Here is a 26505-nt window from a genome sequence, read left to right as displayed (position 1 = left end):
CCAATTTTAGGGAGCAGCAGCAATCTCAGAGATGGGCAAGCAAGATGATGTTTAAAAAAAAAATCAATTCAGCAGTCAGCTGTGACACACTAAGGACTCCCAGGAATGGAGTAAAGGTGGGCCAAGCACTGCAGCAGGCATAAAAATGAGACAACTTGATCTTTCTGTGTGCAGATGCTATGCTGGGATCTGAGGCAGTACCTCGGGTACTGTGGTGTCCCACAGCATCGCTAAGCTTGGGAAGAACTTTCTGCCCTGTGGTGAGATCAGAGATGCCAGGCAACTGGAAGCTGAGATGTATAGAGTTCTGTACAAAGCTGTGTAACACTGCTGCTAACCATGGGAGGCTCGGGTGGGTGGATTAAAATAGATAAGCCTGGGACTCCTGCAAAGAGGGGGAAGACCTCATGTCTTTGGCAACTTCATCTATCTGGAGAAGTCACCATAGAGTATGTTATAGTTTGGTTCTTAAAGGTCCTCCAAAGCTATGTATGAAAGGCTTGGTCAGCATGAGGTAGACCCTAGTGGAAGAATGAATTGGGATTGGGCGCTTGAAGGAAATATTGGGACCAGACTTCTCTTCTCTCCTCTCCTCTCCTCTCCTCTCCTCTCCTCTCCTCTCCTCTCCTCTCCTCTCCTCTCCTCTCCTCTCCTCTCCTCTCCTCTCCTCTCCTCTCCTCTTTCCTTGATTCACCCCGTCCCGCCCCTCCCCTCCCCTCCCTTCCCCTCCCCCCCTCTTCTTTCTCCTCTCCCATGCCCTCTCTCTCTTCTCCCTCCCATTCACAGATACCAGCTTTATTCCACTGTGCCCTTACGACTTGACAGTCTTCCTTGGCACAGGGCCAAATGAGCCTGGGTCGAAACTTCTGATCTATGAGCTCAAATACAATCTCTTTCTTCTAAGTTGATTCTTTTTGGTATTTGGTCACAGTTAACAAACAGGCAGGTGACTAACACAAAGGTCTCGTCAGAGTCTCTAGGAGAAACACACTCCATGCCTCCAAGTTTATTGTCATTAAGAAAAACATGGCTAGTGGGAAAGAGCTTTTACACTGCCCTTAGGACAGTGGTTCTCAGCCTCCTAATGCTGTGAAACTTTAATACAGTTCCTTATGTTGTGGTGACTCCCAACCATAAAATTATTTCATTGATACTTCATAACTGTAATTTTGCTACTGTTACAAACCTTAATGTAAGTATCTGATGTACAGGATATCTGGTATGTGACCCCCATGGGGGTCACGACCCACAGGTTGAGAACCACTGCTTTAGGATCAGGGCCATTGTGATTCCACTGTCTGCTGTGGCAGACTGATTTTAGAAATGGACTGTAATACTCAGGCCTTTTAATCTTATCGGGGTTTGTAACCTGGGTTTTGCATGCGTATGCTTTGTTCTTGTGTTCTTGTTGTTTCTGTGCCAGTGATATCAAACTAGCCGGCTTGGGGATGAGAGTTCATGTAAAAGAGAGTACAACTGCCCTTGTTGAAGCCGTCCTACATGATCAGAAGCCATATACATGAGACAGTCAGCCAGGATCAGCAGAGCTTCCTACCCAGTCTACAGCTGCGAGCAAATGTGCAGCTTAGCTCATGCAACCAGTTGGCGAATAGACACCTGAGAAAGAGCGAACACACATAGAGTAATGGCCTCTCCTACATTCTGTTGTTCCAGCAACTCCAGTTACCCATGATAAGCCACAGCCCGGAAATATTAAGTGAAAAAATTCCAGGAACAAATAATTCATGAGTTTTAAAGTCACGCACTGGCCCGAGCAGTGTGATAAAATCTCCACCCAAGACATGAGTTTTGCCCAGTGTTTCCATGCTGTATATCCTACCTCCCGTTAGTCACTTACTTTCTACGTGTGTTATCGGATCCACTGTTGTGGACTGCGGTGCTGGTGTCCAACTAACCCTTGTTTTACTGAAGGCTGCCTCAAGTTGGGCTGAGCGGTAGTGCGTGTGATCCAGAGGCACCAAAGAAAAGCCACAAAGCACATCCTTTGTTCCTTACACGAGTCCTCGAGAATTCCAAAAGAGGGTGCATTTACATCGCTCTTATACATTGCTATGATCGTCCTATTTTATTATGAGTTATTATTGATATCCAGGGTTTGTAGGCATAGGAGAAAATAGTGTAAGTAGCATTTGGCAGTATTTGGCCATCCCTGGCGGCGGGGGTGGGGTGGGGGGGGTGGTGAGAGTGGGGGGGATGGATGGATCTGCTGTGGGCAGAGGAAGGCAGCTATTGTAGTGTTAGGCTTCTGAATATAGAGGTTCTTTGTAAGTCACAGCTAACTGATAAGCCTTGTCTGTTACAGCCTGGGAAGAGAGGATGCATGTTTAGAGAGAGAATATTACCTGTGGTGCAAGCTCTTGATCCCAGCACTCGAGGGGGCGGGGGCAGGGGCGGGGGCAGGGGCGGGGGCAGGCAGAAGCTGATGAATCTCTGAGTTTGAGGTCTGAACTACAGAGTGAGTTCCAGGACAGGCAGGGCTACACAAAGAAACCCTGTCTCAAAAACCCAACCTAACCAACCAATCAACCAACCAAACAAACAAACAAAACAAAAACCAAAAAAATGAAAAACAAAAAACCCAGAAAGAAACAAAGAAAGAAAGAAAGAAAGGAAGAAAGGAAGAGAGAGAGAGAGAGAGGAAGAAAGAAAGAAAGAAAACCAAGACCAAGATGTAAGAATTTGAACCAGAGACTTAAAAAACACAGCACTCTAGGGCCATTTTGTGTAGGAAGCTGTGTGTGCTGTCTCTGAAGAGCAGGGACTTAAAGGAGGTTTTTCTTTCTTTTCTTTCTTTCTTTCTTTCTTTCTTTCTTTCTTTCTTTCTTTTTTTTTTTTGTTTTGTTTTTCGAGACAGGGTTTCTCTGTATAGCCCTGGCTGTCCTGGAACTCACTTTGTAGACCAGGCTAGCCTCAAACTCAGAAATCTGCCTGCTGCTACCTCCCAAGTGCTGGGATTAAAGGTGTGCGCCACCATCGCCCGGCTTAAAGGAGTTTAAAAGCAAACTATAAGTACACTGGCTCAAGTCATCCAGAAAAATGAGCTGGAAGGCAGTGTTCATTCTTTAGGAAGGCAAGTTTGTGAGCCACATTTAAGGAGGGTCTTCACTTAAAATAGTTAAGACCAGAAAGCAGAGTAGTGAGAGGTATGTATCTGGGAAGTTGATTTGAGTATATAGTGATTGTTATTTCGGAGTCAAGAACAGGGTTACACATTTAGAAAGTGCAAGAATCAGCCCAGGAAGCACACAGATACTGACGTCTCAGGGGCATTTAAACACTGTTAGGCACAATGCACAGAATATTCAAAACTGTAATGAACCGAGGAGATCTAAAGAGCCAGTCCCTCCATACAGAACACTTCCTCCTGGAAGAGGAGAGGGGATTGGTGTGTCTATAGGATAGGAAAAGGGGAACTGCACAGATCGAGAGCTTCCGTGCTGGCCTTGGGCAGTCTGCAGGGCTCGGAATAGGAGTCAGAGAGAGGAGGTAGAGGCTGGCTGGGAAGACTTGCATTAACACAGAACTGTCATCTTCAAGGCCGGTCTCCCTCCTCCTTCCATCTCATATACCTGAGGTTTGCTCCTGTCAGAGGGACTGTTAATCACCACTTTGGAAAATTACTAGTCCTTCCTGCTCTTGGGGAAGGGACCTGAGTGCCAAGGACTGGAGCCAGGCCTCAAGCTTGGGCTCACTCCTTAACCCTGTGGGCTAACCAGCAACACTATCTCCTCTTAAGCAGAAAAGCAGAGAAAGAGAGACGGAGCAACTTGCTTCATCAAGAACACAGGAAATGGCGGAGGAGGCAGGAGTCAAGCCTCCCTAGTGGGTCCCTAGATACACCAGTTGACTACTCTGTCCCTCTAATTGTTGGCTGCAGGTTTTAATCCTGCCCAGTTCTTGCTTTTGCAGAACTGGCCGCCGGTATCACCAGCAACAGCTTCTTACCTCTTGGGTTCTTAGGCAACTAAGTGGAAAAAAAAAGGCAGGGACCTTTCCTCAGGGGGACACAATTCTAATTAACACTTATCACCTGGAGCAGGCCCAGGGAAACCAGATCCCAGGCATGGGACTGTGTGGCTCACCCAGGAGAGCTCAGTTTTCGCCTCTGGCCAGCTGCCAGTGCCACCACCCCAGCCCCTCCTGGCAGAACACAGCAGCTGACAGGCTAGGCCTGGGCCGCTTTATCTCCAGCAAACACCCGGTTGCTCTCCCCCCACTGCTCTCTGGGAGTTTGCTTGTGGCTCTAATGAAAACCCTTACGTCGAATTGAAGAGCTGTCAGTTATTGCTGCCAGGAATAAATTCCAGCCTCTGCTGGGGTTGGACTCCTGGAAGTTTCTGGCTGGGGACTTGCGGTTGGAATAAGCCCTTGTGTGAGCACCTCTCCGGTGTAATTAGATGTACCAGCTGGGGCTCCTCCCAGACAGCCCATAAACAAACAAACAATGGGACCTGCCAGACTCCCTGCCTTTGCTCCGGGGCCCTCCTGGGACATATCACCTACCACATTCTGACTGGTATCTCACAATAACTGGTTTAGGCTTCTCCAGTTACCCCAAAGATAAGATAAAGCTGAAACTCAGAGATCCCCTCTGAAGTGAGTTCCCAGGCTATGTAGCTGCAAATAGCGTTCCCAGAACCTTAGACACCAGATTCTTCCACTTAAAGCTCAAAGTACAGCTTGCTTGAGTCGCCCCTGGAGCCCCTGGGTCCATGCCTAGGGCTTGGGTTTAGGAATTCCCATTGCTTGGCCTTGGAACATTGACCCTGGACATGGGAACCTGATGAAAGATGCTCTGTATACACTCTCTCCTAAGAGTCCTTCCAAGTCAGATATGACCATGCACACAGATACTGCAGCCTGCCAGGTCAGCCGTTTCTGTATCTTGCCTCCCAAACAGAGGCTTGATGGTCTCACAGCCACAGCACAGGAACGTTAAGGCAACTTCAGCAGCTTTGCTCTTGGCTCTTTGCAGGTGGGAGGCAAAGGTATCCTCAGTTTGGAACAGAAAGGCACTTTCAGAGGCTGGTGTGCTGGCCAGGAGTCCCATATTTTGACAGCAAGGACAAGAAGCCTCCTGTAGCCTAGCCTGCAGCTGTCAACACCTGGGACTTTAGAATAACTGCTCTCTGTGTGATGGGAGCTTCAGCCATTGGCACTGTGAGAGGCATTTGCATGATGGAATGCAGGAACACCATAATTCTTAACGGGGGCAACTTTGCTGCTGCTGTCCCTTTGCACATTTAGTAATGCTCTGCTGCATTGCTGGTTGTCACAATGGTGAGATGACACTACTGGCCTCTAGTGGATAGAGGTTAGGAGTGCTGTATAACATTCTGAGGCATAGGATAGGAACTTAGAAATGCAACAAGCCATTGTCTGGCCCAGAATGTCAACAACTAAGTTTACTATTAAAAGTACACGATGCCTCAGCTCTTAAGAATACTGCTTTTTGTAGGGAACCCCAGCTAGGTTTCTTGTACCCACACTGGGCAGCTAACAACCACTTGTAATTCCAGCTACAGGGGATCCAATGCTCTCTTCTAGCATCTGTAGGCAGTTGCACTCCTGTGCATATTTCCATATATACATATACACATATATTCATAAATATATATGCACATATACTCATATATATACACATATACTCATATATACACATATACTCATAATTTAAAAAATTAAATCCTTATGACTGGACCCAGAGGTAATTCCAGTTCCTCAGGAGGATCCCAAGTTCAAGGCCTGAACTGCAGAGGGAGATCAAAGACATCCCAAGTTCAAGGCTGGCCTGAACTGCAGAGGGAGATCAAAGACATCCCAGGTAACTTAGTGAGATTCCCTTTTCAAAATAAAAAGGAAATGAAGGCCTTGGGAACACAGGTTAGTAGTAATACCTCACCCGCCCACAGTGTGTGAGGTTCAATTCCCAGTACTAGGACAATAACAACAAGCATACAAGATGAAGTGTACATACACATACAGGGCATACATACAAATCAACATAAAAATGCCATAAGTCCTTGGTATCCTGAGCAGATCACTAATCCAGGCTTTGGATTTGAGGTTGGAGTTTTATAAGTTCCCATTTGTCCAGAGAGAAGATGTGGGCTACCCAAGGGGTCAGCAGAGAGAGCCTTAGAGGTGGGTCACACAGCTAGTACCCCGCATGCTCTAAATTTCAAGAACTCAGTTTCCCTGATACACAGTAAATAGCCTGACTTGCATCCTGGATTCCATCAGAAATTGGACACTGCTTTTACAGCAGCATAGAGATGAATAAGTATTAAGTTCTGGCTGCCTGATTAGATTTATTCCACACAGAATCCCCAGGTTATATCTTTACTGAAAGGTTAAAAAAATGGACCATTTAGTTGATAAAATTGAGTCTCCTATGAGGTAACAGAGTGGAACCAGCTACCAGTGCAGATTATAGCCCGGGAGCTGTTGGAGAGGCCAGGCTGCAGGGGCTCGATGTTTGCTTTACAGTGGGTGCAATGCAGTTCAGCAGGTGTTGGTATGTGGAGGAGGGACATCTTTCAAGGATCTAGTCCCCTCCTGCGTGTGCAGCTGCCTCAAAGGGCTCACATAACTTCTTTCCCTCGTAAAATGAATCTGAGCGTTTTATAGCTGAAAAGGGAGTGATTCCATTTGGATCAACCAAGGGACTGAGGGCAAAGGTGAATGATGGAGTTTTTTAGAGGTGTTCTTTCCTGAATGACCAGGTTCCATGGTAGAAGCTTAAGGAAGAGAGCGTGTCTTGCTCAGGCTCGGAGGCCTGTTAGCTACACTCACACAGGGCCTGGGGATTATGTACACCAGACTGAAGGAGAGAGTATGGGCTGTCTCCTGAGGCTGAATGCACTTGTTAACCCTGTAACATTTCTCCTTTATAAAAGATGCACATGGTAATACTATCGGGAGGGAGCAGCGTACCTTTCAGCCACTTTGGACATTTTCAAACAATGTCTGTCAATCTGTGCATTCAAAAACGTTATCTGGAGGGAAAAAGAGAACATAGGTGCTGAGGCCAAAGTAGAGCTTGATTCTCTTTCATTCCGTGAACCCAAGTCCTGCAATCACACCAAGGTCTAAACCACTCCGTGGACAGCACTGTTACCTTGTAGCTCAAACTCCAGCAACTGATTTGCCCTTTTGGGAATCCCTGCCACACTCTGGATTCTAAAACAGGTTAGCATCTCAGTTTCACCTGCTCATAAATATCATTTCATTTTTACTTTGCTCCCAAATCATTCAATCAAAGGATAGCATGTAGTCAAAAACATAGGCAACAGAATAGATAGACAATATGTAGACTACAAGAGTATATTTTAGACTAAACCCCTGTAATAATTCCTCTGCCCAGTTTCCACATATATATCACAATCACGTACTGGCTGTGTTTAACTAAAATCAAGTATTTTGCATCTGTCTGTTTCTTTCTTCCCACCTAGCCATAAGCTTGTCAGAAAAAGGCATCTAAAGTGACTCTTCTGCCTGGCCCATCAGAAGCCAGCAAAGCATAATAAAGAGTAGACTTCAGAAGGGAGTGACGTCCTTAGCCACTCTCTGTTAATCCGGCTTCCTCATCAAGACATAAAATAATATGTGAGTTATGAGTAGAAAGTGATGCTGCCAAGACTTTGGGATGGAGCTCTCTTTATTGTAATGTCCTCCCTTGGAGTCTTAGCAATATAGAGGTATATATAGAGAGTGGTCCTGGACTGGTGCATTCTGGGAATTCATTATAATGTTAACTCCTCCAGGATGGGATGTCTACCTTTCCCTCCCTATGTCTCACAGCAGGCACTGGGGAACTCTGACCCCAAAAGCCAGCTCACAACTGAGATAGCTCAGTCACACCCCTTCCAATATCTGCTAGGGATCCACGGTGGAGAGTTTCTCACTCTCTCTAAAAGTGTCACCCATGGCACACACAGGTTGAAGTCATCCAGCAGCTGGATTCTGCCGCTCGTGGGTCACACTTCGAGGATTCACTCACCTGTTTTCGGATGTCATCTTTTGTAGTTTTCCTGATTGGCTGGCTTGGTATGTGCACTGGACTCTGTGACTGGGTCTCGTCTGTCACACCATATACTGACTAGAAGACGAAGCAAAAATATGAATTGCATACCCTCAGTGTCGTGGGTGCCTTGGGAGCCAACCCTTCATCTCTTTCTTTTAATATCTCTCTGGCATCCAGCCAAATGACTTGACCCTGAATTTCTCCCATGGTAGACTTCTGAAGGGACCACATCCTCTTTGGGCTACAACACCGAGGAAATCCTTCATTTCCTTGAGCTAAAATGGTTTCCATGTATAGCACTGTTTCTCTAAATACGATCCAGAGGCCAACTGACCTTAAAGCATCCATTGGGGGTCTTTAGTCAAGAGGTACATTGCTGAGTCCCACCCCAGACTGACTGAATCACAATTTGGGAGTCTGCACTTTAAGCAAACAACTCAGGTGATTTGTGGTCAACATTGAGCTTAAGGACAACAGCTGGAAGGACAACGGCTGGAAGGTATGTTCAAAAGTCTCCCATGGGTCTCCTGCTGTCCAGCAGATAACATGCACCCCCTAGTACAGGGTCGAGATGGAAGGCTTCCTGGCTCATGCTCCTTTCAAATTAAGTAGCTTTCTGGCCTCCGTTTCCACACAAGTCTACAGTCATGGCTGCTTTTCAAGTAGTCTGTGGTGTTATGAAGAGGGAAAGAAACAGCCCCGAAGGACATGCCGTGAACAGCTGAAATCTAAATAATTATGAAGGCTCAGATGTCACACATGGAGCTGTATAAAACTCTGGGATCTTAGAATTAGGGCGATTAAAGACTAAGTAAGGACATCAAGACTAGGTTTGAAATATAGTATTGCTATTTAACCAATGATCAAATGACATAAGTAACCTCAAGAAGTACATAGCTGGGGTTCAGTCTCGGTATCTCCCTCTCTCTCTCTCCCCTCCATCTGTCTTTCTCTCTGTCTCTGTCTCTCTTTGTCTCTGTCTCTCTCTCCTGATACATACACGTTCACACACACACATGTACATACAGCACATCGCTAATCCTTGTCTAAATGTCTGAAATCTTCTCAAACCCCAAATCCCACAAGAGGAAAATTCTATACCTCATCTCATAGAATAGGTTCTGGTTAAAGCTCATAGAATAGGTTCTGGTTAAAGCATAGGTCCACTGAAAATAATACATAACATTACTTTTGGACTATATGCATAAGGTGGCTACGAAACGAGTATGCTTTGTACTCAGACTTGGGTCCTTCCCCTTAAGAGAGCTTGAGAGGTAATCTACAGGCATTCCAAGCACTGAAACACTTCTGATCCGCAGTGCTCTGAATTCGTACTTGCTCATCGTGTGCATTGGCGATAGTTGAGGATGTACCGCTAACCTTCTCAAATTAGTGTTAGAGAGCACAGCCACACCCTCCTAAGCATGGTCTTTGGAGAGGGTGAATGGATGGATGGAGGTAGCCTGAGTTCCGTATCCACAGGGATGCTGTGGCCACTGCCCGTTTTAGTCCAGTGAAATACAAGGGATCCTGGGGTCATTCAAAGTAGGGCAAGATGGTGACGTGGGTTTGACAATTCAGCTCTATTTAAACACTCCCATTTGCTTCTAAGTACCAGGCTCTCTGTACCTGCAGGTCTGCCCGTATTTTTCCCCAGTGGTTTATTTTCTTCACTGCAACCTCCCCAGAGGCACCTTCTATTTACTCTTTATCTCAGAGGATCCTGCTTATATAAAGCCCCTGGGTGATGCCACTCTGTGTCAGCTACACCTCCTGGGCTCCCGAACTTGCCGATTTTCCCTAATGCAGCACAGTGGCCCGAGGCCTGTGGTCTGGTTTCACTCCCTCCAAAAGTATGAGATTCCCACCCCCCCAAACCTGCAACTGGACCTCAACAATTTGCACAATGCCTAGAACATACCAGCCGCCACCCAACGAATATTTCTAGAATTTGTGAATAAAATTATTTTAAAAGACAAAGTGAGGCAGAATTACAAGCAGAAAAAAAATCACTGTGGACACCCACCAGGAACAGAGGGCTATTCCCCACCAGGAAGTTGTAATTCAAGTCAACTAGCGAACCTTTTTAACCTTTTGTGGATTCTTCAAACGCCGACATTTTCTGATATCCATTTCTGTTGTGTTCACACAGCCTGGCTGAGAAGAAAAAAAAAATAGTATAAATTACTGAGTGAAAATTGTTTCCAATCAAATCCAGGTGGTCCTGTCAGACCTATTCCTCCCCTTTGCAGATGATGCTTCATCCAGTCATCTTGCCACAGTGCTTCCTTGTGGAGTTCTCACTGGAAATATAAAGCCTGACCTTATAATCAGGGCACCCTGTGAAGGCTCTAGTAGGTCTTCCTGGCACCACACCTATATTTCAAGTGGTCTCAGTGCTTTGGGCATAGCCTTTGCTATGCCCCATCTCTAACCACCTGGAAAAAAAAATGTGTGGACAGGGAGGGGCTTTGTGGCACTGTTGCTTTTAATTGGTTTTTAGGAAAGTTGCAATAGTGTGTTCATTTTCAATTCCATTTCCTGAGGGCAATCAAGATTTGTTTTAATAATGTGAAATCAGAGATACAGTCACACTTCATTGCCTTCCGATTTGTGAATTCATCTCCTTGCTGAATTTTCTTTGTATCGTGCAAATCAGTGTTCTCAGAGCATAATGACCATATGCAGCCACGTGCAGAACACTCACTTTGAGTCACCCTACAGAACCATGCTCAGATGAGGCTGGACAGGGTAAGGCTCTGCCTTCCTATCCCACGCTGGACAGCGGCCTCTACAGCGCTTATCTGATTCCAGGCTTTCTACAGTTTTGTGTTCCTCTTGGTGACTTTTCCATTTTCAGTAGCCTCCAGGCAGGGTGTCAGAGAATTGTAAAGTGTCCTAAGGGTAAAGGGGGCTCTGCTGTGCCGTAGGAGAAAACAGAATGGCTGTGACCTTGCCTGAACTGAGTTCTGCCAGTCATGGGCTCAGCACAGTGTGCTAACATTATCATATGAACAGTGGTGTCTTCACACAGGAATGCGTGTGAGACAAAGCTACATATTGGTCAAAGTATGTGAGCAGCTTCTCGAAGGAAGCTAGCTCACACAGGAGCAATGCTTCCATCTTCACTACTCCAGAGTTTGCAAAGACTTTATATAGAACATGGCTACTGTAAGACTTAACAGTACATGGAAGGAATGTCTTAAGATTCAGGGCTTAATGATGGTGGAAATGAAAATTGATAATGGAAGGAATGGAGACCTCGAAGACTCCAAAGCTCCGCTCTCTGCACTCCCATGATTCCCCATTTCTGGTTCTACGTTTTCACCAGTGTATAATTTTTAAAAGCAGAATTGACATTCCTCCAGGAGGTCTATGGAGAGAATGTGAACGGATGGAAAGGCCAACTTCACAAAACATATCAACGCTCCTAAGGAAGAGTCATGTGGTCACCAAAGATGGGTATTTCCTGGGATCAAAGAAAAGAAAAAGGTGGGCGGGTCTGACTCGGGGAACCAAGCAGAGCTTCCTCACCACTGGCCTGTGGACATCCCAGAAGGCCCGTTCTTGGCTATCCAGAATTTTTCTTTCTGTCTTATCCTTTTTCCGGTCAATCCTGGAAGAATAAAGAGAGGAAGTGAGAGGTGTTTATGCTGTTTTCTCTTCTGCCCTCTCAGCATTCCTGCTCCTAGGAGCTAAGGTGCCCCTCGGAAACGCCACACTCCAAAAGAGATTGCAGATTAGCATTTGTGAGCACTGACCATGATGGGCAGACAGGAAGAGTGACCAGAAGCAGAGTCGCCCATGCGAGGTATGAAGATCTAGGTTACTACGCTCTGAATTCTCTGTCCCTGCATGTGTGACTTGGTAGGAAGGGATGCAGCCACCTGGTTGCTAATTCTCCTTCCCAAACATGGAAGTTTAAACAGCAGGCAAAACATCTGTAAAACGCTCCAGTTACTTGTTTTAAAAGTCACTTAAACCATTCTAAAGACAGTGTGGTGGCCCTAGCCTGGGACAAGACCCTAAAGATTAATATCAATGGCCTCAGTTGGGAAAAGCAAAAACTGCAGAAGGGAAATTATGGATGACAAAGCCAGATCCTGTGTGTTCTGATCAGGAGTCTCCCCCCCCCCCCCAAAAGCGTGTATCGCTCCATCATAAAAGTAAAATTCACCTCAGATTAATTGCCGTGTGACTTGTGGTTCTCAGCTCTTTTGGGAGCCCTTTAGTTTACTGGACTGAAATAAACCCATAATCACCCTGTGATTTTTTGTGGTAATTGCTGTGTACTTAAATGGCCCACAATTATTATGCAATCACGGAGTTAATCAGAAAAGTTAATGGAGAAAAACCATATCTGTAGGAAGTGACAGTCTCCACCTCCTTTATAACGTGGTGCCATTTGATTCTGGGAGAGCTAAACCATGCTTCTCTTTGCTTCTCAGGGACCTCAGTCTATCCAAACTGGAGCCTCCTTCCTGCCAGCACTCCCCCACTCCCCACTTCTACCTCCCAGGTAGTCTCACCCAGTCACTCAACACCTAGAACCTGGTCTCTGCCTTCCCTTCGGGACATCTGGGAACACTGGATTGGGAAGAAAGAACCAACAGGTGGCTGGCATCATGGGTAGGGGGAAGGCGGAGATAACTGAAAGAGGGTGACAGCGATGAGGGCACACAGACTGCTGGGCCAGACAAGCTTAGTTCATTCCCAATGGTGGCCATTGGCGACCTGTCTTCACTCACACAACCCCCAAACTTGACCCTCGGCATTGAGTGGGTTCAACCACAAAGCATGGAAGAGCTTCTCTGAAGCCATAGCAGGCTTGTTCACCTACAAGGAATCCTCAGAGAGAAGATCCCTGCATCTCCCAGATCTTCCCATCCTTCCTGCATCCTCCTTTGACTATTGGCACAGTTGGCTAACCAGATACCATCACTATGAGAAAAGGGAGACCCTGGTCAGAGCGAGTCCATGTCCCAGAATTCCATGGATCTGGGTGACAATCCTGTTTATGAGCTGGGGAAATATTCATTCCTCATGGCTCATGTTTCTTTGTGGAAGACGGAATCTCCATTTCCATGAGTGAAGATATAGAGAAAGCCCACTCTCCTCTTTTCCTCCTCCCCCCTCGTGTCCACCGTGGAAGATGAATGATCTAACCTTTTGGTAGATTGGAAGCTCACACTGGTCTTTCTAGGTTAGCCTGAGCTCAGAATATCTATTCTCCGAGGTAAGCTTACAGGAGTCAGCTCTGCCCTGGCAGAGGGATCCCATAGACACCCACCTCTGCGCAGGAAATACATAGCTCTTCATGCTTCACAACGTGGCTTCAGCAAGTGAACCCAGAAGCCTAAACTCTATGCATTATTTTTCCATTAGTTTTAAGCTTTGCTCCTATATGGAAGATGGTGAGAGTTAACCTATCTGTTCTTCTGAGTTTGAGCACCTGGCCCCAGCTATTGGAACTGTTTGGGGAGAATGTGAAGTCCTTAAGTGGTGGGGTCTGGGTAGTGGTAGAGGGTCACTGGGGGCAGGCTCTTGGAGGGATAGCCCAGGCCCAATTCCAGTCTAGCAATCTTGGCTTCCTGATACTCTGTAATGCAAGTAGCATCTCACACACACCCCTCTCCCATGGTACATTGAAGCCTCCACAAACCATTTGCCCAAATGAACCTTTCTTCCCCTAGGTTGCTTCTGCCACAAGGTTGAAAAAGGCGATTAAGTTTCAACATGCCAACCTATGAAATCAAGATCTCTAATGAACCTGGCTTGGCATTTTCCAGGCTCTTATCCTGGAAGTCTTATGGAAATCTCTTGGACAAATGGGTACATCTTTTAGCTCTGCAATTGGAAGGATCCTCCTTGTGTGATGAAATTGTCCCAGCAAGACCTTGGTTCCAGACATGAAACCTGTTCATCAAGATCTTCCTACTCATTTAGTTTCTCCCAGGGAATGGGAGAGATTAAATTAGCTGGAAACTTCACTTTGGGCCCCCACACCCTCACAGCATCTCTAGACACCTAGAGAGTTTTCTCTCCCAGAGGCTTCTGCAGTGTTCACCTACTTCACTTGTGCTTCTGCTTGCATAAAGATGAATTCCCACTTCCTTGCAAAGGCCCTCTGGAGTCTTGCTAAGTTTTCCTGGTGAGAAATAAAAATCAATAAGACGGTATTAATCATCATAAGCTAATATATTGACCCTTATACTTATTACAGGGCAGCCATCTTTTGTTGTTGTTGTTGTTTACTCTCATCAAAATAGCGGGGTCTCATACTGAAGCTACTGGGCACGAACCCAATTTGACCTTGCACCAGGCTCTGATGAATCATTTAACTCTTAATGTTCACTTATAAGCGCATTGAGTCTGAAGTCTCTGGTTCACCAGATTAATCTCTTTCTGGGTATTTATTTCCAGAACACGACTCTCATAGTACCTGGTACAAAGGCTGCTGGGAATTTTGCCTGGTGGCTGTTAGGGCAAGAATGTCATGGTCATCCTACAGCAAAACCCAGGATGGAACTCTTCAGGATAACTTCCGCTGGGGAGCTGGCAGGCTGCAGGGAAGGAGACCCAGAATGCTTTGCAGGAGCACTTTTTAAGGTCAGGGATTTAGAAGTGGATCAAAGAGGGGGACAGTTTGTGATGTTCGTGGAAGGAAAAAAATCAGAAATGAAAAAAAGAGGAGAGAGAGAGAGAGGAGAGAGAGAGAGAAGGAAGGGAGAAAGATCCTTCATCCAGGATCATCTTTAGAGGGAAAGAGGAGAGGTTCTTCTCTCAGCCTACATACTTCCCTACTGGAGCCTTAGGAGAGTGAAACAAGCATTTGACAGGTTCTCTAATGATCCCTCTAATTCTGATTAATGGAAGACTGGGGCCTGTATTATGGTATGTATTTCCATAGATCTCATGCCAACACTAATTGATTACCCTCATTAGTAGATTATTAATATAAAAGGAGCTTCATTTAAGGAGCACACAAATTCTCACCGATTACCAAGGCTTGGGGTGCAAGTACTTTTAGAAGAGCTTTGATGCCTGTGCTATTTGTAGGAAGTCCGGTTGGTTGGTGATATTTAAATGTCAATCACTTGCAAAGATGGTGGACTGTGAGACTCTGCTGTGCTGTAGAATACTAGGCAGCTATTAAAATTGCAATCTGGTCTACTAATAACATAAAGTGATTCCCTAGATGTTACAGTCTGTGATTAGAAATATACATACATACATACATATATATATATATATATGACATATAATGTATATATAGAAAAAACAGTGGGAGAACCATAGGTCACTTTCTCTCCTTTAAAATTTTTTTTTGTTATTTGAATTTATGTTTCCTACAAAGAGCACATGTAACTAGAAAATTTTGATAAAATTCGTATGCTTTGGGAACAAAATTCATTTCTATTTTCTAAGCATTTTTATGCAGAAGTTCATCCTGGAAGAAATTCTTTACGCTGTATACTTTGCAATCATCAGAGCAGACCGCTGCGGGGCAAGAGGACAGAGACTTGAATAAAACACCTCAGACATTGTAACATGTTTTCTAAGGCACAGAAACTTGGGTGAGAGCAACAGAAGATTCGGAAACTTTGATGACATATCCTAGGGAAGTCACGTGGTCATGGCAAAGCTGCTTGCCTTGTGTATGTAGTAAGTAAAAGAGCTGGTTTTATAAAGAGGGCTGATGTGACCACTGGGACCTTAGGACATACAGGTAAGACCCAGCTCCCGGGATGCTGAGAGCTACAGATTGTTCCAGGTTTGGAGACAGCCACACAGACACATTACATGTCATATAATGTGTGAACCGTAGCCAGACCCTGAGATCCTAGGCAGTCTCCTGGCACTCTTCTGTACTCTCCCTAACCCCCAACAAGTCTGTGCTACCAATCAAAGAAGGCAGCGTGGCAAGCCCACACCCTGCTTTCCACTGGCTATACTTTCTGCTGGGTAGTGGAGAGGGGAGCCATGGTCTAGTTGCCTTGTTGGATTTGGGCACTGGGACTCAGAGGAGGCAGAGCCTGGTGGAGAGGAGCCTTGTTGTGTTTCTTTTGGAAGACTGGGGCAGGGAGGGGCTTTGGGAAAGTGGCTCTTGAAGATGCTGTTGACTCTTGAGTGTCTCCACTACCTTTAACAGTCCTTCTCCTCCCTCAGCTGTTGCCTTTTGATCGGTTCAGTTCAGCAACACCTGTACCACACATAGTGCATCCTGCGAGACGGGAAGGGAAGTACCTGAACACATAATGGATTTCCCTGGGTCTCTGTGATACCCATGAAATGTGGTATGGCAGAGAGATTCTGCAACCAGAAATTAAGCCTATATTCACAGTGACCCATGAGTCTTCAGGTTCTCAGTTTTATTCATTTTCAAACTCTTCCAAGTGGACCTAGACCCAAGTGGGGAAGTGTGATATCTGATTCTTGCAAGGAAGTACATCTTACGGACAAAGATAGATGAAGGTAAGTGGACAGAGAAAGGAGATCTCCCTTGCAATGGGTGCCTTGACTTATCTCCTGGTTCGAATTTTGTTCTTGGATTCTGTCTCTACTACAAAGCACAGGAGAGAGATATAAAGGTGAAATTTAATCTTGATCTTAAACTTATTGTACAGAAAATCTGACAACTGGCCTTCCAGAAAAAACATTGTAAATTCCCAGCATATGTATTTAGTTGTATAGCAGAGTCACCTCCCATGTCCCTAGGGATATCTCTTTGTGCTCAGATGTGGTTATCCATCTGTAACCACAGCCGCTGATCTGTTTCCCCTCGTGATATATGTGCTGTCTTTGTGAGAGTATCAGACAGTGGAACGGATGGCTTAAGATTGGATTCTGCCATTTTGCATGTTGCCTTCAATACCTACCAAGTAGTTGTGTGTAACAGGAACCAGTCCTTTTACTGAAAAATATTATTCCACGGTATGGATGTACATAGGTAGTTTAGTCATTTGTCTATTAAGATGTTCTTGAGTTGCTTTCAGCCTTGGGGCACCACGTACAAAGCTAATGTGGACAGTAATATGTTTTTTTTATATGTGAAATATGTTCTGATATCTCTACTTGATTATGTGTGATAACTATATATTCAGCTTTATAAGAAACTGCCAAAACATACAATTTTTTCCCGTTCTCCCAGGAACACAAAAGAATGTGTACCACATGCTCACTGTCACTTGGTGTCACTTATATCTTTCATCTTAGCCATTCTAAACCATGTAATGGCACCTCACCCTGGATTCAGCCTGCTTCTCCATGATGAATGGTGTTGAGCATCTTCCCATGTGCTTGCCACCTTTTGTCCTCTTTGGTGAGGCATCTGCACAAGTCCTGTGCCTGTTTTTATATTCAGTTGTCTGTATGTCTGTCTATTTGTTTTGATGTACATATGAGACAGGGTCTTGTCACATAGCCCAGGCTGGTGTAGCCCAGGTGGGCACAGCCCAGGTTGCTCCCAAACTCACAATACCCCCTGTCTCCTGGTCTCCTAAATGTTAGGATTCCAGGTGTGTGCCACCAGGACCTGCTTGAGTTGTTTATTTTTAGCTGTTGAAGTTTGAGAGTTATTTCTATAAGGATGCAATTTGACTGTCATTCAAGAGAAGCTGGTGACAAAGAAGAAACAGAAGCGACATCCTTCCGACTGTCTGGAAGGAAACGAATCGGGGAGAAAAGGAAGAATGCAGGCATCTACGAAACTTCAGGGATGCTGCCCCTTCCACCAGGCCTGGGAGACCCCGTACTCACTGCTTCGTAGTCGGCCAGTTCCAGCCTTGCTTTGTTCTGCATCGTCCTCTTACAGAGATAGATGGCTGGGGAAGGAAAGAAGCAATAGCCACATTAACCCAGCAGTGCACTGGAATGAAGCCAGCATGGGCCTGCCCTGCCAGTCACCCTAGTTTTATGTCAACTTGACACAGACCGAAGGAGAATAGAGAGCCTCAGTTAAGAAAATGCCTCCATGAAATCAGGCTTTATGCAAGCTGGTGGGGGCATTTTCTTAGTTATTCAGGGGAAGGGCCTAGCCCATGGTGGGTGGTGTCACCCCTAGGTTGGTGGTCCTGGGTGCTATAAGAAAGCAGGCTGAGCAAGCCATGATGAGCAAGCCAGTAAGTAGCACTTCTTGTGTGTGGCCTTTGCATCTGCTCCTGCCTCTAGATTCTTGCTCAGGTGAGTTCTCACTCTGACCTCCTTTAGTGATGAACAGTGATGTTGGAAATATAAACCTTTCCTTCCCCGGTTGCTTTCGGGCAAGCTGTTTCATCCCAGCGATAGCAACCTTAACTAAGATACCCACCTAGACCATGCTAATGCCCAGCTGTCCAAGAGGAACAGCTTTTCAAAGTGGACGTTCCTTCTTCCCTTCACGAGGCATGGAGCATCCTCTACCTAGAGTAACCTTTTACATGCGTGGCCATGGCCTGCACTGCATCCTGTCCTTAGGGTTGAAAATTCTGCCCTTTCTAATCCCACCTTGTCAACCTCCTCTCCTTTCTCTCAAAAGCTTTACCAGGCTACCATTTTAGCTCCACATGTAGAGGCCGGGCTCAACCTTTGGTGTCTTTCCTCAGATGGTATCCGACTTGTGTTTTGAAACATGGCCTCTCAGTGGGGCAGGGGGCTTGCTGGTGGTACCATCACTGGAGTGTGCTCCTGTCTCTACGTCCCCAGCACCAGTTTGCACGTGCATGCTTTTCAGGTGGTAAGGTCCTTGAACGGAAGCCCTCATACTGCACAGCAAGCATTTGACACTATAACATCTTCTCAGCATGGCCCACTGATGTCTGAAAAGCTAGCCCACTGCTCCAGAAAGCAGCCATGTACCCTCGACTACACAATCCAGTCTCACTGCCTTCCTGTTAACGGGAGTGTTCCCTGCTCTAGGCTGAAGGCTCTTTAGGGATGAAGGCTGTCATATACTCAGTGGCAGCCCTGCCCCTGGTCCTCAAATATGTTCTGCCTGGGAAAGAGGAGAAAAAAACCAAAAGACAACTTAGGCTGTCCATCCAGGCTAAGGAAGGGTTTTCGACCCCACATTACGAGACCCTTCTTTCTCAGACATGGCCTTCATGGTTTCCTCTCTGTCTCTGCCTCTCCAGGGTTGTCTTCCTTTTTTAGTGTCAAGGGGAGGACCCAAGGAAAGCAGGGGATGACTGTTGTGAGTGACCATGAGGACAGACCACAAACAGCCTGGGCCTGCCCTGGAGCCTGACACCTTTCTTATGCTCTCTATAAGATATCTTGCCTTGCTGGTTGAAACAACTGGCTGGTCTTGTTTGTTTGTTTGTTTGTTTGTTTGCTTGCTTGCTTGCTTTTTTTCTGTTTTTTTTTCCTTATGCTTCTGGAATTCTGTGGCTGGTAATCTTTCCAGTATATCCACAACTATGTGTTCTACAAACTGTGCTGAGCAGGGCCAGCTGTGGTTGTTTCCAAATCTGCTCAGCAACAACAACAACAACACACTCATACACACACAAAGACACACACAGACAAAGACACAGACATACATAGACACACACACACACACACACGCACACCCCAGACCTTTATTTTGACTTAACAATTTTTCTATTTAACATCCATGGGAAAGCTGACGGGATCTATCAGAAGCCACAGTTATGGATGACAGATTTTGATCCCTTCCTAGGCTACGTGATGTGGGATGTGTCACTCTTTTGGGAGGCTGGGCCACGGTGCTCACAAGCTCACAAGGGAAAAGAATTAACACCGTGGAGTGTGCCGCGTTGCTGAGTGAGTGAGTCTGGTAGCTGGGTGTGTATTTTGACTTGGGATATTTTCAGGATACTGGGAATACCAAGATGTAACCTTACCATATATCAAGGACTATCTGTATCAATGAAATTACTGCTAAAAAGAAAGAGTGGTTGTGTCTCTGAAGACATTGCTAAATGGCTTGGAACGAGCTAATGAATCAAGAGTGTTGAGTGAGGTAATTGCTGGTGATTTTGTTACAGATGAGGCATCTGAAAAAAAGCAATAAAATGTAGGAGGGGCCAATATTCATGTGGTTTCAAAAATTCTTAATGCAGTTTAACAGTTTTCAAACTGGATGGTTTGTTTAAAAAAGAAAATCAAGTCCTTGGGATCTACTGCCCTTAATCTTACTTCATAGGCCGCCACATGTATGGTCCTTTGTATAACATATTCATCTAGAGCAGTGGTTCTCAACCTTCCTAGTTCTGCGACCCTTCAATTCATTCCCTCACATTGTGGTGACCCCAACCATAAAATATTCATTGCTACATCATAACTGTAATTTTGCTACCATTTGTGAACCATAATGTAAATACCTGTGTTTTTGATGGTCTCAGGACCCCTGTGAAAAGACTCCCAAAGGGGTCTTGACCCACAGGTTAAGAACAGCTGATCTAGGGCTGGAGAGATGGCTCAGTGGTTAAGAACACTGACTACTCTTCCACAGGTCCTGAGTTCAATTCCCAGCAACCACATGGTGGCTCACAACTGTCTGTAATGGGATCTGATGCCTTCTTCTGGTGTGTCTGAAGAAAGCTACAGTCTACTCAGATACATAAAAATAAATAAATAAATAAATAAATCTTTAAAAAATGAACAGCTGATCTAGAGGGCTAAAGTGTGTGCATCCCATGCCTTCTGAGTTTCAGTTCAGTAGCTCTTGCAATGAACTGAGCAAGCAGAACTCTGCATTGTGCTGGGTAAAGAACTGTCCTCTGAGCACAAAATACCCGGCTTGGCTTCTTGGATCACAGACAGCCTGTGGGATTTGGGGCAATCAAGAAGGAGGCTTGGCATGCCACCTGCCTCATCTCCATCCCTGGTGAGCCAATGGGGGTGGCAGCGACTTTGACAAGGCATTTGCTACTGGTCAAATGTGAAACTCAGAGATGGGGGGTGGGGGGCGGGTTACCTCAGTGGGTAGGGATGCTTGGTATCCAAGCTTGACGACCTTAGTTCGAATCCCCAGAATCCATGTAAAAAGTTATAAATGAATATATGTGGGTGTGCCTGGCTGAGTATTCTCATAACTCCAGTGATGTCAGGAGCGGAGGCAAGAGGCTGACTGAGCCACTGCTCACAAGTCCAGCTCCAGGATTAGTGGGAGACCCTGGATCAAAGAATATGGTAGCGAGTGATAGGGTGGATCACCTGATGTTTTCTTGTGGCTTCCACATGCATACAAATAGGTGTCCCCTCTGCATCCACACCCACACACATATACAACTCTCACTCCCCACAACATATATGGATCAGGAAGGAGCAACACGGATTTTGACCAAGAGTTTTATGAAGGTAGGATCAACCTGGTTCAGAATGACCGGACAGATCTGGGGGGTGGGGGTGGGGGTGGGGGGGTGGGGCTGAGCAAGGATTACAAAACTCAAGCTAGAGCTGTTAACCAGGAGCTCACAGTCTGGACTTCCAGCCTGCTTCCCTGTGGCTGATGCCACACTGGGGACCTGTCACAGGGATGAGGCACTCCTGGCGTTTAGGAGCTTGTCTGTACTCTTGGGTCACCTTCTCTAGAGTTCTGGCTCCAGTGACCTCTAGTGACCTCTAAAACCTGACCCATTTCATGCTGGGTCACCAGGACAATGGCACCTGCTTATGCTGAGCTTACCAAATGCCTGGCTCTCCCTCAGGGACCTTTCAAATGTGGACTCCACACAGTCCTCATGATAAGTCTACCCGGTAAGTTTGGTTAGGATCTCTATTTTGCAAATAACTTGCGCAAGTCATTCGTCATTGCTGGGCGTCCTAAAGGGCTTATTTATTTAACCACTAGAACTTCTATTGTATAACTTGCCTAGGACTGGCATCTGGATTCTCAACTTGACACCTAGGAGATGAACTTTTGGGCTCATCTGTGAGAGCGTTTCTGGGTAGGAGAGACTCATTCTACATGTGGATGCATGTATTAGGGTCCTGTTCTAATCAAAAGGAGATACAGTGTGACCAGCTGCCTCCCCCTCCCCCCATGCCCCTTGCCGCCATGCCTTTCTATGAGGAAAGCCAAACAAATGCTTAAGTCTCTCTGGCTAAGGCATTTTGCCACAGCAGTGAAAACAGGAACAAACACAACGCCCCTCTCTACGATTCAACTTCATTCATCTTCATCACCTTTTTTGTCCCATCATGCCACTGTTCCTGTTGGGCCAGCAAGACTGTGACTTGGTCAGATCTGTGACATAGATGCTAACTAATGCTAACGTAGATGTTAGCTAATGTGACATCATTAGCTAACATTTGTTGAATGAATAAAAGTTTCCAGTCCTTGATCAATCTAATTCATTCTTTCCCTGAATTCTTAGTTTCAGCCTTGCCTCCTTCTGGGGAGAGGACCATCAAGTAGTAAGAATTTGGCATCACTGTAGCAGTACCAGTATCAGCCTCCACACACCTTACCCTGTCACATAGCAAACGTTACCTGTGTCACTCAGTCTCAACAAGCAGAACCAGGAACCGAACAATGATCGTGTTGTAACTTTAACATCCTTATGAGGTTCTAAGGCACAGAGATCACAACGGACCAGTTGATTCTTGGGGGGGGGGGTCCTCTTTACCTGATTCTCTCATGGAAAGCTGAGTTTTCTGACTAAACTGTCTCAGGGCTCCTTCCTTTTTATACCCCATACCCTGATTTTCCCACTTGACACTTTGCAATAGACTGAGGCACAAAATCATTTTATGTTAAGGGGATCCTGAAATAATCTGCTTTTTCCAAATCTGCTGATGCTGCCCACTAATGTTCTGAAATAGAAATCTGTAGAGAAAATTCTGAAAGGGAGAAAAAAAATCTGTCCTTCCGTACTTAACAGGTAAGATGGTTGATGATATTTTACTCTTATTTTGATCCACGTGTCTGTTCTGACTCCACCTCCTGGTCTGGGCTTGAGGGGTTCATGCTGAGTGAACCAAGCCATAATTATTCAAATGAAGAGACGGGCCACCCTGAGCAGTCTTGAAGCATTGGTTTTTATGGCCAAACATGGCTCCTACTCTGAGCTGGAAGCCTTCCTGGACCTGATCAACCACTATATAGAGGACAGACTCTGGGAGGGCCACAGTGTTGTCCCAGGACAGATGGGCAGCAGGTGCCACCCTGTCCTTTACACACACACACACACACACACACACACACACACAGACAGACAGACACACACACACACACACCCTCTTGACTTATCACCTCATTAACCGAAGCCTCATTTGTTTTACATATCCAGACTGTTCTAAGTGGCCTGTTTACATTCCACAAACCTGTGCCTCAGAATGGTGATGTATCCTGCAGGTCTCCCAGACAATCCCCCACCAGTCAGTTCCTACAGCTACAGCTGCTGTCCTGTCACTCTTGTCACTCTGCAAAGCTTCAGGGAGGAAGCTCTTGGGGTTACTGAGTGCCTTGGCCTTCGGGAGAGCCACAGACTAGACTGTACTAGTGGTTGTAAGGATGTCAAATAAAGTGGGTGGATGCTGTTGCTGGGGCCTCTAGGCAGGTCATGCACAGGAGCAGGAAAGGGAAGGGGCTGAACTCACTCTGATCTGAGTTCAAATTCTACTGTTTCCTGGGTGACCTACTGGTCACCTTCAATGAAGAACCAGAACCATGAACTGGAGAGATAGCTCAACAGTGAAGAGGTTTTTTGTTGTTGTTGTTGTTCTTCTTCTTCCTGCGGATCACAAATGGGTTCCCAGCACCCATATCCAGTGGCTCATCACAGCCTGTAACTCTGGCTTCAGAGGATCTGATGCCCTCTTCTGGCCGCCATGTGTACTGCACACATGTGGTACACATACACAGATAAACAGGCACATACACATAGACAAAAATAAAGGAACCAGAACCAGACTGAAGTGTAGCCTAGCACACATGAGGCTGTGGGCTCCCTCCTAGTGCCGTAAGAGAACCCACTTAAACCCAAACTAAACAAGCAAGAAGATCTTAAGTGGTAACAAAACCCCAAATGATACCACAAGTAAATATTTACTGATCAACTCCTTCCCTCGTGGGTCTCACTATCACCTGGGAATTCAGTCAAATGTGATCCTGTGAGAATATGGACTTTCTGGGTCTTGAGTTCATTACTTCAAGTTGGAAACAATATAATTTCTTCAGAGGACTATACATGGAGACACTCAATAGTCTCCACTAAGAGTGTGACACAGATCTCACTAAGCTCTGCTGGATAAAGATAACTCAATTTCACTATTTGTTGTAGTTGAACCTGGCTCTTCTTCCCAGCCCCATACTCCCAGAATTAAGGCTCAGACCTGAACCTTGGCCATATAGCTAGATTCTATTCTGACTAGATCATAACTTAAAATAACCCAATTATTTTAACCTATATTCTGCCATGTGGCTGGTTACCTAATGCTCGGGTACCATGTGTCTGTCTTGTCACCTCTTTTCGGCAACCCTCCCACTTTCTCTGTCCCAGAACTTTCTCTCCCCGCAAATGTCCTACTCTATTTCCTGCCTGAGCCATAGGCCATAGGCTTTTTAATTGACAGGTGACACATCCATATAATGCACAAGATATTCACTCTACAACTATTTCTCTAGTCCAAAGTGACAGCTGCCCATCCCCCCCTCTCTCTCCTCCCCATCCCCGCCCTTAACTTTCAACTATCAAAATCACCCAATGAGTTAAAGTAAGTTATTATAAGTATGTGAAAACAGAAAAGGCCAGGGGAAGGCAGCCCTTCCTGGGGCTTTGCTCCTAAAACAAACAATAGCCCCTCCCCCGGTTTCACATAGCATTGCTATGGGGTCCTGTCTCTCCTAGCTCCAGTGCACAAGCACTGGTGATAAACCCTGTTCCCTTTGCCCCTTCTCTTATGATAACCATGCCTCTCAGTGTGCTATGTTTTCATTCATTATGTGGAACAGGGAATTGGATATATATGTCAGAGTCAAGACTCGTTTCCCCCAGCACCGTGGTGGCCAGGTGCCAAGCATTTGTCTTGGAAACTCCTGTGGGTAACAGGAAGTATGGGTCACATGATCAGTTCTCACCATAGTCCGTGTTTTCAGGTTCCCAGCAGTTTGAAGGCCAGAAGTAAGGAGCCTGAGAAAGAACACATGGCATCAGAATCAGGGTCAGAATTTTTAAAAATGAGAAATTTAAGTTGTGGGCAGACACTTCGTGTCCTGCCATTTCTCCTTTCATGTCTCTGAAGAACTGTTTCCCAAGGCCTTTGCCCTAGACTTTGACATAGCCCCCGACTCTCTGTCTCTACTCCCTCTGAGGCAGAGTGGAGGAGAAGAGCTAGCAGTGTGTGAAGAGGGTCCCAGAGCAGGCAAGAGCTCACTTGGGGTGATACAAGTCAAGGACTGTTCTCTCAGGCTCCCTCAAGCTCAGCTTCCCAGGCCACCCAAAGCCGAGGCCATTCTCTGAGTGCCCCAGCTCTCCTTTGTAAGACGGGTGGTGTCCACTTCAGTAGCAGCTTTTCTCCCAGAAGAAATAAGGCATGATATCTGTTGGTCATCCAAACGCTAGTCCTCCAGTTGTTCAGAAGATATGAGGTGGTCTTGGGATTGGAGAGATGGCTCAGGGGTTAAGAACACTTGCTATTCTTGCAAAGGACCCGGATTCAATTCCCAGTGCCCACATGGTGCCTCATACCCATCTGTAACTCTAGTTATAGGCCATCTGAAACCCTCTTCTGGGTCCTACGCATGCACATGGTTTATGCATACATTCAGGCATAAGAGAGAGATGGGGACATATAGAAGGAGGCCTCATAAGTGAAAATAGTGTCCTTATTTTTAAAAAGGCTTGAGAGAGATCCTTCATTCCTTCCACCAACTGGCAAGTGCTATCTATGAAATACAGAGTACTCCCCCAGCAGACACTGACCATGCTGGAACCTTGAACTTGGACTTCCCATCCCCCAAAGCAGTGAAAAATGAATTTCTGGTATTTATAAGATATATAAGAGATTCTATGATCACATCCTCAAGGGGCTTAGACAGTGCCCCCAAATATTGCAGGCTGTCAGCGAGGGCCTTTCAACTGCTCAAGTGGCTCAGCCAGTGGCTAAGTGAATGAATCTCTTAGAATCCCCAGTGCTTCAGGGGGACACACACTCTCTTAATCATGTCTAGCTATTGTAGTGGTTCTAATCTGAAGACACATAGTGATGAGCAGAAGGGTCCTTCCAGCAGGCCTACCTGGAAACGGTAAAAGGTGCCATCGTCCTTCATGGTGAGAACATGGTCTGAGATTGGGAAGATGTAGCCCTGGGCGGCAATAAGGCTTCCCAGGTGTATTGCTTCAACTGCAAGGAGAGAAAAGATGAGGAAGCAGGCCATTCCTCGAAACATGCACTGGCTTAGCAAAGGTGACTAGAGGTCACATAACATCTATCCCTCTAGAGCAGCGGTCTCAATCTGTGGGTCATGACCCCCTTGGGGAGTCAAATTACCCTTTCACAGGGTCACCTAA

The 26505-nt window shown here is 45.9% G+C and overlaps 1 protein-coding gene across 10 annotated transcripts in view, besides 1 other annotated feature; it reads right to left on the bottom strand.

Moving 5' to 3' along the window:
* The window catches only part of Rgs6 (regulator of G-protein signaling 6), a 545511-nt gene that overhangs the window by 84445 nt on the left and 434561 nt on the right, over nt 1–26505 (bottom strand). For all 10 annotated transcript variants that reach the window (XM_011244133.3, XM_006516070.4, XM_011244137.3 and 7 more), the window contains 8 exons: nt 26232–26338; nt 25074–25125; nt 17807–17871; nt 14119–14195; nt 11582–11663; nt 10130–10204; nt 8024–8122; nt 6958–7019 (listed from right to left, as the gene is read on the bottom strand). In XM_011244133.3, the coding sequence (XP_011242435.1) occupies nt 6958–7019; nt 8024–8122; nt 10130–10204; nt 11582–11663; nt 14119–14195; nt 17807–17871; nt 25074–25125; nt 26232–26338 (619 nt within the window). The remainder of the gene's footprint in view (nt 1–6957; nt 7020–8023; nt 8123–10129; nt 10205–11581; nt 11664–14118; nt 14196–17806; nt 17872–25073; nt 25126–26231; nt 26339–26505) is intronic.
* Nucleotides 3204–5222: an enhancer, noted in NCBI's record as "VISTA enhancer mm78". NCBI's record gives its function as "enhancer in: midbrain (mesencephalon)[6/8] | heart[6/8] | facial mesenchyme[7/8]" and the evidence as "EXISTENCE:transgenic organism evidence [ECO:0001131][PMID:17130149]".

This window comes from Mus musculus, chromosome 12, assembly GCF_000001635.26.
Source record: "Mus musculus strain C57BL/6J chromosome 12, GRCm38.p6 C57BL/6J".
In the NCBI taxonomy this organism is placed as follows: domain Eukaryota; kingdom Metazoa; phylum Chordata; class Mammalia; order Rodentia; family Muridae; genus Mus; species Mus musculus.
This window is presented reverse-complemented; position numbering and strand designations above follow the sequence as displayed.